This window comes from Vitis riparia, chromosome 16, assembly GCF_004353265.1.
Source record: "Vitis riparia cultivar Riparia Gloire de Montpellier isolate 1030 chromosome 16, EGFV_Vit.rip_1.0, whole genome shotgun sequence".
Taxonomy (NCBI): Eukaryota; Viridiplantae; Streptophyta; class Magnoliopsida; order Vitales; family Vitaceae; genus Vitis; species Vitis riparia.
In genome coordinates this window covers 15,229,754-15,242,374 of record NC_048446.1, presented here as the reverse complement: position 1 = coordinate 15,242,374, position 12,621 = coordinate 15,229,754, and the positions used below count along the sequence as shown (strand labels likewise).

Here is a 12,621-nt window from a genome sequence, read left to right as displayed (position 1 = left end):
TAGAGAATTTTGACGAATTTAAAGCTTGTTAAAATCCACAGGTTTGAAACTTATTAAAACTCACAAACTTGAAACTTGTTGAAATATTTTTGATAACTTAAAACTTAACAGAAATATTAAATAGTTTTTGAATAATTTTGATATTTTATCTTTCACTATTCACATAACATCTTTTACTATTCACAACTTTAAACCTTTTTAAAAAAAATGTATACAAAGGTTACATACGTCAAAAAGAGAATTATCGAGATTGACACATAAGTCCACCATATAAGATGAACTCTAGCTCTATATATGAATCATCTAAAAGGGTTATATCTTCATTGTCTTCATTTTCTGCATTGTTTTGATTATCACTGAACTGTTTAAGAGATTGAATAAGTCATTGTCGATATTATTCTTGATTTGTAGCAACTGTTAATAAAGCTTGACAGTTACTTTTCAATGTTAGAAATTCTGCTTGAGTTGACACTTGAGTATAAATACTTGCTGAGTCCTATGAAGTTGATGAACATGGTCTTGAAATTATTTGTAAAATCTTTTGTTGGCACACAAACTCTTGATTAAATTTGTCTTACCATTTGATATTGAATTTTCTAGAAAGAGAAAGGAGAAAATGAGAAGGTTGCTCTAGATTGAAATGGGAGATGGAACGACATGTTTTCATAACCTATTAAAAATATTAATGGAAATGGAAAATCATTATCATATAAATTAAAATCTAATAAGATAGCATTTGGATTAAAAACAATCTCATACACAACAAAATCCAATAATATGATAAGGTACATGAGATTTGTTAATTAGAATTATATATATAAATTATTTTATTGAACAAGATATGTTATTGTAAAAGGAATAAAAAATAGAACAAAAAACATATTACATTTTAAATTATGATATTTATATAAGATAAAAATTATATTGCATCCATTAAATAATTTTACAATTTATAATTTAGTAAGTAATTTTTATAAAGTAATTTTTTATATGATCAAATATTTAAAATTTACAATATATATATATATATATATATATATATATATATATATATTAGATTATGTTTGTTAAAGGGTTATTTGGTTAAATGGGTCAAAATAACTTCTATATTTGCAAGAATAGCCCATTCCTTAAAAGGTACAAAAAAATGGCCAAATTGAGACAAAAATACCCCTCATTTTTCTTTCCAAGACACCTTTACTTTTCCCTCTATTTTATAGCATATTAGGTTTTTATTTTTTTTATTTAGTCATCTAGTTGCTCATTCTCTTAGTTTTCCTGTAGAGAAAAAGTCTGAGTTCTCGCCATTGTTTTATCTATTTTTTATTTTTGATCATGAAAAGATGTTAAAAATGTAAGCAACCAACAATTTCCTTTTTATATTATTACATTATTTCTTTAAGTTTCCATAAAATTTAAAACCTCACTTCACCATTATAGGTGAAAAACAGAGACTCCACTATCACTTATATCTTTACACTCAAAGTCTATATATCTTAATGAAAATAACAAAGATTGAATAATTTTGAAAGACATCCATTGTAGAGTTGTACTACCACAAAAAAATTGACGACCAACAAGAACACCAAAAAATGAGAGAATTCGTTCAGGTAGAGAGGTTAAGCGCACACGATGTTATGGTAGATGTGGTGATTATGTGTACAATAGAAAAACATGCAAACAACCAATCCCATTACATCTTAGAAATGAACCTAGTTGTGTCAATATTGTTGAGAGCAATATCAACATCCCAGAATTCTCCTTACAACCAGTTCATCGGTCACTTTAATAATGTTACTATATAATTTCTTTCTTGGGGATGATTTAGTCATGTATCTACACTTTTTTTTTTTTAGGGGCATGATGGATTGAAATTTTTTTGTATATGCTTAAAGCATTTTTTTTAATAATGAATTGAAATTTTAAGTTAATGTTTTAGTTTTATCATATTAATTAATTGGTTAAATTTAACTATGGTTAAATTGACAATCATTATTAACCTGAACTTAACTATGATTGGGTTGCATTAACAAAGAACTTAACTGTGGTTCAGTTCATAGTAAGAATTTTCATCTGAATTTAACAATGGTTGAGTTGCATTAACAAAGAACTTAACTGCAATTAAGTTTACAGTCAAAATTTTTTCACCTGAACTTAACAATGGTTGAGTTGTATTAATAAAGAACTTAACTATGGTTAAGTTCATAGTCAAAATTTTCACTTGAACTTAACGATGGTTGAATTGCATTAATAAATAACTTAACTATGGTTAAGTTGACAATTATAGTTACATTACAAAAATTGTAACTTTGAGCATCAAGTCAAATTCATCTGAAATAGCAATCAACCCTCAACAATATATAAACCTATTACATAGTCAAATTCAAACCCACTACATGGGCAAATTTTTGAAGTAGAATAATTCAGTTGTCATTTTCTCTCAAAACTAATCAATATGGGCACCGATCAGTGAGTTGAATGGATAATCATGAATGGCTTATAATCAATCCATCAATTTGTCAAGTTGTCTTATAAGCATGGCTTGATCATGTTCAAAGTACTCAACTCTATTACCTCCATCTAAGGAACTACTACCATCCCTCGATGGCTCTCCATAACCATAATTTGATGGTTCCTCGTCTGAGTAGATAGATTGCAAATATCTCATACCTCCTCCAATATCCATTCTTGGGTTTCTTTGAAACCCCTCCTCATCTCTCTCCCCAAATCGCCAATCAGAACTTTGCTCTAATCTCCAATATGTGCTTGCATTTTGGACATGGGACTTCAATTCCCTGGTTTCCTTTTCCATCTTTATACCACCCAATTCATCTCTATTTATGTTCATATCAAGAGCAGTCTTGACAACTCATTTATCAACTTTATTCTTACAATGGTCTCGACTTTTCTCAACATCTAAACCCTTTTTGCCAAAATTCAAAGAACTAGCATTTGACTTGACATCTGCATCAGAAATATCACTCGAGCTATTGAAAATTCTTTGTTTCATTTTCCAATAAATTCTCAATTTTCAAGGAAACTCTTTCAACCCTTTCTTCATTTGATGTCTCTGATGAAGTGTCCACGCTAGATTTTCTATTCTTTTTCCATGTAAATTAAAAGAAAAAACAATCAAACCCTCAAATTATTGAAAAAACCTCTCAGCACTCCATTTGTTTCTCCAAAAAATGGTCAAAAGCAAAAGAAACTAAACTTTAGGGCTTCATGTTTTACACTATTCTGATTTCAAAAGAATAAAAAACAAATGAGAAAAAAAAATATATATCTCTACCAAATAGTTGAATTAGCAAATAGCACAAAAAGAATTCAAGATTTTGATTCCTTTTCTTCTCTAGTAAATTTTCTCAACAACCAAATAATGGTAAAAGAAAAACATAGAGTGAAAGAAATTGAACACACCTCTAAAACTCTGTTTATTTGAAGAGAAAACATTGAAATTAAATAAATTGAACCATCTTGTCTCAACCGAGCCAAATAGTTGCGTCGGTAAATGGCAAGCAGATGATCCAATAATTTGACTACTGCTCTTTCCCATTATTTTTTATGCAACCAAATAGAGGTTAAAGAGAAAAATCAGCAATAGAATTAAAGAAACCATAAAATTCAACCCACCCCAATAATTACTTAGGCAAACAACACCCAAATAATTCAAGATCTCTATTTCTTTTCATTTCTCATTCATTTTTCTCATAAACCAAACATACGGTAAAAGAAAAAAAAAACAATAATAAAATAAAAGTTATTCAGTTAAAATGAGTTTTATGTTTTGTGGACCAAAGAAAGAGAATGAAGTAGTAGAAGAAGATAATAAATTTTTTTTTTCGGTTTCTGAAGGAAAAGATGAGGAGTCGTTCTTGAAATGAAGAAGAAGAGAAGTTGTAAGTGTTGGAGGGAAATAAAAGAAGGGGTATTTTTGCCTCAACTAGGTCATTTTTTTTGCTTTTTGACTGGTGGGTTATTTTTACAAATATGAGGGTTATTTTAACCAAATAACCCTTTGTTAAATATATAAATAAAATTGTATATATTAAATAATTTTTATTATTTTAGTATATATATATATATATATATATATATATATATATATATATATATATATATATATATATATATAAAACTTAAAATTATCACATCTCAAAGAAATATAAAAAAATATAAGATAATTTATCTCATTACTTATCATATCTTATATTTAGTTCAATATATAATATAAATGTGATATCTTATTTTATTATATTATTCTATTAAATAGAATATGATTGTATCCATACAAGTTGATAGCATTACTATCTATAGAAATATATCAAGTTGTAAATGTATAAGTTGATTTATTTTATCTATCTGTATATGTAGACAACTAGATAGATGCATGATCCACCACCATGCCAAGTAAAAAAAATTCCCTCCATTTGCATATGCATAAAGTGGTAATAAGTCAAATATAATTAAAATCAATGATTCATAGTCAAATTCCTTCGTCTATACTCAATCAATTGTACATAACATAAGTAATTAATATAATTTTTTTTAAAAAAAAATTAGAACATTTACACCAAGATTTTTATTTTAATAATAAACTTCCTCTTTTAGCATTAATTCCAAGAAAATATACCCCAAAGAGACATGAAATGAAACTATATATACCCTTTGTTTTGGCAAGAAAAATGTGTTTGTTCATAGGAATAAATATCTTAAATTATAAATATAAAAAATTATTAACATTCTCTTTACTAAAATTAGTAAAGTTGCAAAAAATATTCTCAACTCCCATCCCAATCCATGGCAATGGATCTAGGTTTCTAGATTTAAATTTTTAAGAAAAATTGGTAATCCAATATGACATCAGAACTTAGTTTTATAAAAGGTCATGAGTTCGAGTTACCTCTCCGCAATTTTCATATTTGTTCTCCTCTTCCCCTAATTTGTACTTTGGCTAATTGTCTAGCTTCACCTCCATTGATCAATGCAATGGAAGGAGATTTATAATCATTAATTAATAACTTGAATCCAAAAATAAATCGTTATTAAAGAAAAAAAATTAAGCATCCATTTGGTTATATTTCTTATTTTATATTTTAAAATAAAAATAATAATATTTTCTATATAAATTAAAAGAAGTTTTAGAAACTTATATTGAAAAAATAACGATTTTAAAAATTATTTAAAAAAATTTAGGAATCAAAATATTTTTACTATTTTAAATTTAAAATTTCTTAAAAGTGATTTATAAAGATATAATATAATTTATACTTTTTTGTACAGAATGTTTTATATTTATGTAAAAAAATTATTTTAAAAGTAAAAATAAGGATTCCAAACGAACATAAATTTAATATTTTTCGACTTTCGTAAGCATGAAAACAGAAAAACATTTTTCTTATTATGTCGAACATGGATTCAAATTTTTAAGACGGGCCGGACCCAAGCCCCCTCAACCTATTCCATCTCGAGCTAGGCCATCTGTGTTCGAACTCTCAAATAAATGATAGGAAACTGTTTTCAAAAACAATTTTCAGTTATTCATAACAAAAAAAATCAAAATCAAAATAAAAAATATATATTTGACGGTCAAAAAATAAAAAATAGCTTTTTGTTTTTAAAATAGAAAATAGGGTATTTTCATCATTTTAGTTATTTTCACTTGTTTCTTTATGACCATTTAAAACTTAATTATATAAAATATAAAGTATTATTAAAAATAAAACACCATATATAAAAAAATTAAATATTTAAAATATAGTAAACAAATTACAAACATTTCAAATTTGCAGAGAGTGCTAAAAAACTATTTTTTAAAAACTGTTTTTTAGGATTGTTTTTTGATTAATTTTTTAGCAAATGTTATTTGTAACTTAATTTTTTTTGAAAATTTGAGAAATTATTATATAATGTAGGTAAATAATTTCATCAAATATTATTATTATTATTATTAAAATTGTTTTTCAATGTTTTGTTGAAGAAAAGTCTACTTGAGAATTTGATTTTGACTTTTTTTTAAAGATTTTTAAAGATAATTTTTATATTGAAAGATTTCTTTTTAAACATTCACAATATTTGTATAATTTTTTTAAAATAATTAAAAAAACATTTTCTAAAAACACCACATTTTCTATAAAAATCAAATATGTTTTTTTTTTTTTAAAGAATAAAAAACTGTTTTTGAAAACAACAACTAAACAGGACCATAATGTTTCCTAAGAACATATTTTAGTTATTTTCACTTTTAAGAGTTGATTTAAAGAATTTTTTTTTAAAATCATTTTTTAAAATTATTTTTTGAGGATGGTTTTCACAAAAAACTAAGTATTTTTTGAAATAGAATGAGTTGTCAACATTGGCTGTCCCTTTTCCCCTCTCCAGAAATACGAGTGGCATTTGGTGTGGTCCCCATCTACCACCATTGATGCTTGTGCTAGAGAGACATCAAATAAATAAAATTTGGTCTAACAATTTACCCTGAAACTAACCTTCTTACCCCAAGAGAAGTAAACTAAAATGTAGTGCTCACTGCTCATCCATTGGGATGAGAATGAATCTTTCCTTGAAAGTTTGAAGCCAAACATGAGGAGACAAACTAACATGCAGGTGTTTCAGCCAGAATTCAAGCCCTAAAACTCCAGTAGTGGGTCGTGGAAGATATACAAGACAAGGTGATCAGATGATGTGGCTGTGTGATGGTGAAGGATGAGGTGGTAATAATAATGGTGTTGGAAATGGGATAGGCACGTACACAGTACATCAGTTTCCCTTTTCCCTCTATTCCATCTATTAATAAAATTAAATACTAATAATAAGCTTAGAGTTGTCGGTTAATCTAGGAAGTATTTTTAACGGGAAAAAAAATGTTTTTTTTTAAAAATAAAAATTAGGTGTTTGAAAATTTTAACTTAATGTTTAAAATAAGAATTAAATAATAAGTTTTAAATCAATAATTTAAGTATAATTTAACTTAAAATTAATTTAAATTATTAAGTAATAAATGTTAAATTTTACCAAACACCATGTAATGTTATGCTTTTTATCATTTTTCATATTTATATAATTATTTTTTAAAATACTTCTTTGAAAATAAATGAAAACAATTAAAAATTATTAGACATCATATTTTACGCTTTTAAGAATAAAAAAAATGTTTTCTATTTTCTAATAGTCAAACTTGTTTTCTTATTTTTTTTATTCTAAATAAAAAAATTATTTTCATAAATAGTTGTCAAATAAATCCTATGACTTCAATTCAATATTTATCAAATTCTTCAGCATAATTGTTAAATATGTAGTAAAATTTAAATCTTAGATAATAATATAAATAAATAGAATCAAAGTACAAAAATAGTAATGAATCAGTCCTCGGAAAAAACCATGAGACTCAAGGATACACAGGTGACATTACTTGCTAATAGTACTGTGGACTCGTATTTTTCACGATGCGTTCCCACTCGATGGCGTGAATTATTTTTTTAATTTATTTGGTGAAAATTTGATTTTTTTTTGGGAAAAAACTTAGAGTTGTCACTTATTTTTGTTTTATTTTTTTTTAATGGAAAACAAAATAAAAAGAAAACCCTAAGTATAACTTCTTATTTGGAAAAGACAATTTGTGAAAAAAAACCAAAGTCAGGTCTGAGGGTTAGGTTACCTTTTGGGAAGGCACGGTGGTGAGTCGTAACACCCCTCTAAGCCCTATAATAAGGTATCTACTAACTAAGAAGAAGTAAGTGTGACAATTGATAAGGAAATCAATGGATACCAATGAAATGATCAAATAATAAAACAAATCGAGCAGGAGAACGATTTTCAAAGAAATGTTATGCACTTCACACAAAATTGTAAAATAAGAACGTGTTATCATGAAAATAAGATTAGTTCATAATGATAAATGTAAAATATGTTACACAAAACTAGTCAAAATCAAACAATATCAATCATGCACTTCACTTGAATTATTTTCAAAGAAAATGTTATGGATGTTGGGCCTCCACCAAAGCCCAATTTATCTTGCATGAATTAGTCTCACAAATTCCATTATTTTGAAATTATGAAAAATTCATCCATGCTTATAAAAAATCGAGAAAACGAAAAATTATTTTAAAATTAAAGAAAATTTGTGAAAGTGCTTATTTGAAAGGAAATGTAGTAAGTTTATTACAAACATGATTTTTAATGATTCTAAACCCTAATGAATGAAGAAGAAAAAGGACTTAAAATTATTTGAAAATTAGGGTGCAATTAAAAATATTTGAAAAACTGAAATTTGAAAATTATTTGACGATTGAAGTTTTGAAAATTATTTGACGATTGAAGTTTTGAAAATTAAATATAAAAATTGAAGTTTTGAGATTTTTTTGAAAATTGAAAATTTGAAAATAAAATTTAGAAATTAAAGTTTTGAAATTTGGAATTTACTTGTAAACACTTTAAAACCATGAAACTCAAAGATACACAGGTGACGTTACTTGCAAATAGTACTTTTTCGATATCTATAAAAAAAAAAAAGAGTATATAATAGACCTGTTAATAAATATATTATAATCTACACTTAATTTGCTTGTTGGAAAACAAGAGACACCTTTTGAAACATGCTTAATTTATGATAATAAATTGAAAATTATAACTTTAATGGAATACTTTAATGCAATAACTTTCTTTGGTGCCCTCCCTAAGATTAAGGAATGGAAAACCTAGCATTACTCCTATGATGGGTATTTGTGATGTTGATGCCATCATAATTTAATAGTTTTAGCATTAGGTTATATTTAAGTAATTTGAGATTGATATTTTCATCAATGGCATTGACATATTCAAGGTAGGGTATCCTTTTGACTTGTCCATCTCTATAATTTTCAAAACTTTCCTTGTCAATATGTTTCACTTTCACTTTGTGTGTTACGAGGATGACAAAACATAAGCCGCCATCAAGTTGAATTGTAATATGATTTAATTGAAGATAGATAAATGGGTTTTTATATTTGCAACATTTTTGTAGTACTATTTACACCAAAATAAAATATTTCAAAAATCATATAAGTTATTTGAACTAAATTTAAATTTTGTCAAATATAAAAAATATTTTTAAATATTAATAATGTATTTAACAGTGTTTTCATTTAAAATGTTTTTAATAAATGTATTTTCTTTGAAGATATTTTTTTATATATATATTTAAAAATATTTCATAAATTTTTCTTCAAAAACACTTTTAAAACTAAAAATATTTTTTAAAATCATTATCAAAACATATTCTAAAAAATAATTCTAAACCTATCAAAATGACTTTCAAACCTACAAAATCTTAGGTCATGTTACCTAAAATTTTGTCCCATGTTACCTAAAATTTTGTCCCATAATTGAAGGACCACAAAGGCATATATATATATATGTAGGGCCAATTTCATCTGCATTGATGTGTTACTAAGTGGGAAAAGTTAAAAAAGGGTTGAGATTCCATCCATATTTTTTTATGCTTTTAACCTTAAAAGAAAGTATGTGTTCCTTTTTCCATGTAAAAGACATTACCCACCAACCCCTCTAGTCTTCATTACCAACAAAACAAGATTAAAAAAATAAGCAAATGCTTATTCACCATAATTTAAATTAATTAATTCACATAATATTATACATGTTAAATTCAAAGTCTATACTCTATAGTATTTTATGATATGTGTTTTGGACCAGTGGTCCAAAAGCCTCTTGAATTGCAATTTTTTGAACCATTCACCTAAAAGTGCAGTCCTTTGGTTTTGTTATCAACACTGTTGTTGGCCACATAAAAATAAAATAAAATAAAGAAATAAAGAAGGAAGAGAAGCCATAAATCAAGCACATGTATATTAATAAAATGAATTGGACCATCGCCCCCACATATCCCCCATTGCAGTCTTTCATGGAAGGGGTTGCAGTTTTAACTTTTATATATATATATATATATATTTTGTATATTACCCTTTCAAGTTTAAAATCGAAAAATATATCATCTATGCTTTATGTAATTTACAATTTTTTAAATAACGATGTTGTATCTTTTGATGAGAGATGCATATGCCCTCAACGTGACTATAACAAAAGAGTTATTTTCTTTTTAAGTAAGGGTAAAATGATTATTTGCCCTCAGTCATGTAAAAAAACTGTCTTCTGTTAAAAAATATAACATCATCCCTAAAAAAATATACATTATATGTAATTATATAATATAGATAACACATTGCTCGATTGAGAGTAATGTACGAAAAGATTGTATACATTGGAAGGGTAAAGTATAATAAACATATATATATATATATATATATATTCAAAACTTATGCTTTATAAGCTTTTAACTTAATTTGGCTTTTTCCAATTTATACCTTCCAAAATAATACCCTTTTTGCATATCATTAATAATTTTCAAATTTATTAATAATCCAAATGACAACATGACCCACTCACACTACTGTCTCATACATTCCCTCAAATCACATTTACAATCAACCGTTTTTATTTCATTTTAAGAAAATAAGCATTCCAATACAAAAAAACAAAAATACAGATTTAAAGAATACAAGTGTGGTGACATTTAACTCTACAAGTGTATACCTGCATCATTAGAGTGATATAAAAATTGTACTAACTAATAACTACCACTTTCCCTCCGAAAATTCCGAATCCTATCCAATATTTATTATTTATTTACCTTAATATTGGCAGGCTGACTCAACTCGAATCTCCCCAATTTACCCTCTTGATTACTTTTTTCTACCACTTATACCCTCCCTCTTGCTCCTTCATTCTCCTCAATACCCCATCAATGGCAACGTCAAAAGCATCCTTGAAACTCTCCAGACCCGCATCGGGTCTTGCATACACTAATTTCGGTATATAATCAATCACTTTTTCTCTCATTTTTCTTACTTCTTCTCTACTGTAACTCTCTAAAACTCCTCTTATAGATGTTCCGTTTTTCACTTCGTTTCGGTGTATAAACACTGAGTAACTCCCCGGTTCACTCGGTAAAAACCACTCGTATTGGAAATACGCGGTTCGCCTCCAGAAAAAGACCGGGATCGAGCCGGCGATCATGCAGTCGAAAATGGACCTGCGGGTGAAGCTATCGCCTCTCGGCTGCAGACAAAAGTCGGAGTCCAGGAACGACTCCAGAATCGCTGATGTGCCGTTGGAGCAACGAGTTCCTGCGCAGTCCACGACTCGGCACGAGTCCGATTCGTTCAGGCAGTGTCTCAGCAGGAGGCCTCTGAAGTCGTTGCGAATTGCGCCACGTGTCGCGCCGGCGAAGGAGAAGAGGGTGGTGCGGTTACGTGTGCGGACGTGGTGTTGCCACTGGAGGACGTCGGCGTCGGACCTTGGGTGGAATCCTGTGGGGTAGGGTACACCTACGTCGAAGTAGTCCCAAGGGTTTCGTTCGATGAGGAGGCGTGTGATGTTTCGCATCAGTGGCATGTAGATGAGGCTCGACCCCCAGTCCTCGTCTTTGGACCGTCGGAAGTCCCACGTGATTCGACCGAGTGTGATGAAGTGATCCCAGCCGTTGGATCTGTTCCAGTACGGCTGGTCCCTGACCCACGTCAGCAACATCCCGCCGTGCCGATCGCGATCCTGATGGCTGCAATTCGACCAAAGATATTTGCCAACTGCGAGTCCAGCGTAAAACGGTATGTAGTACGCCGTAGCAGCTTCTGGCTCAAACGTTCTACACGGGTGCTTCAAAATCCGGTTGTGGAAGATAATCTCCGTCACGAACTGGTCCGTCCAGTACCACGCCGGCATCAGATCCTCCGGCACTACACCGGCGAGTCCAGTGGCTCTCTGGCCGAACCCGTCGTTCGTCAGCGTGTCACACCGCGAGCTCCACGGGTTCAATTTGTCGCAGTTCTTCACCAGTTCCCGGTTGAAGAACGGAGGGAGATCGTAGACAAAGACCTTGCCGAAGGCACATTCTGGGTTGCCGGAGACTTGGACGGCGGGAGCGGTGAAAGGTGTCGGGAAGTGTTGGCGGTTGCGAGGAATGGAGATGGATATGGGGAGAGAACGAGCCATGAATAAAAGGAGAACTTGGAGAAGAAGAATGGTGAAGATGAGCCATGTGCGAGGGTGGTAAACCGAGAAATAAGCTTGGAGCGAGCTGAAAGAGCTCTTTCGATCAAACAAGAGAGGGGTTTTGGGTTTTTTGTGGAGTTCCGTCGAGGGGTTCTCGGAAACGGGAAGCATCAGAGAGTAGGTTTAGGGATTCTCCGGCGAAATCGTGGCCGGAAACCTAGGGTTCGTGGCGTGTGGGAGAAAAAACAGCGTGCAAAGCGGTGATATTGGTTCCTAGGCTTCGAACTTGTTCTGATTTTTCATTCATCCGGAGGAGAACCGAGTGGCGACATGTGTCCGGTAAACTTACCGGTTACAAGTGGAACCGACAGGTAACGAAGCCCATTTTAAATGGCCACGTGGAGGTTGTGGTTGCAATGTACCGGTAAAAAGTTGGCGTCGGTTCCTCTGCGGTGGATTCTCCTTGTCTTACGTACGATATCGCGAGGTCAAAAACTCCATTACTGTTCCTTAGCGAGGCTACCGAGGCTCAGGTGCTTTTCAAAAACAAACAAAATAAAAACTATACTGTTT

The 12,621-nt window shown here is 29.9% G+C and overlaps 1 protein-coding gene across 1 annotated transcript; it reads right to left on the bottom strand.

Moving 5' to 3' along the window:
- Window positions 1–10,459: 10,459 nt before the first annotated feature.
- On the bottom strand, window positions 10,460–12,330 carry LOC117932884 (xyloglucan galactosyltransferase XLT2). Its single transcript, XM_034854194.1, has one exon. It carries the CDS (start codon window positions 12,217–12,219, stop codon window positions 10,750–10,752), a length of 1,470 nt encoding a protein of 489 aa, XP_034710085.1. The 5' UTR covers window positions 12,220–12,330; the 3' UTR covers window positions 10,460–10,749.
- Window positions 12,331–12,621: the final 291 nt, after the last annotated feature.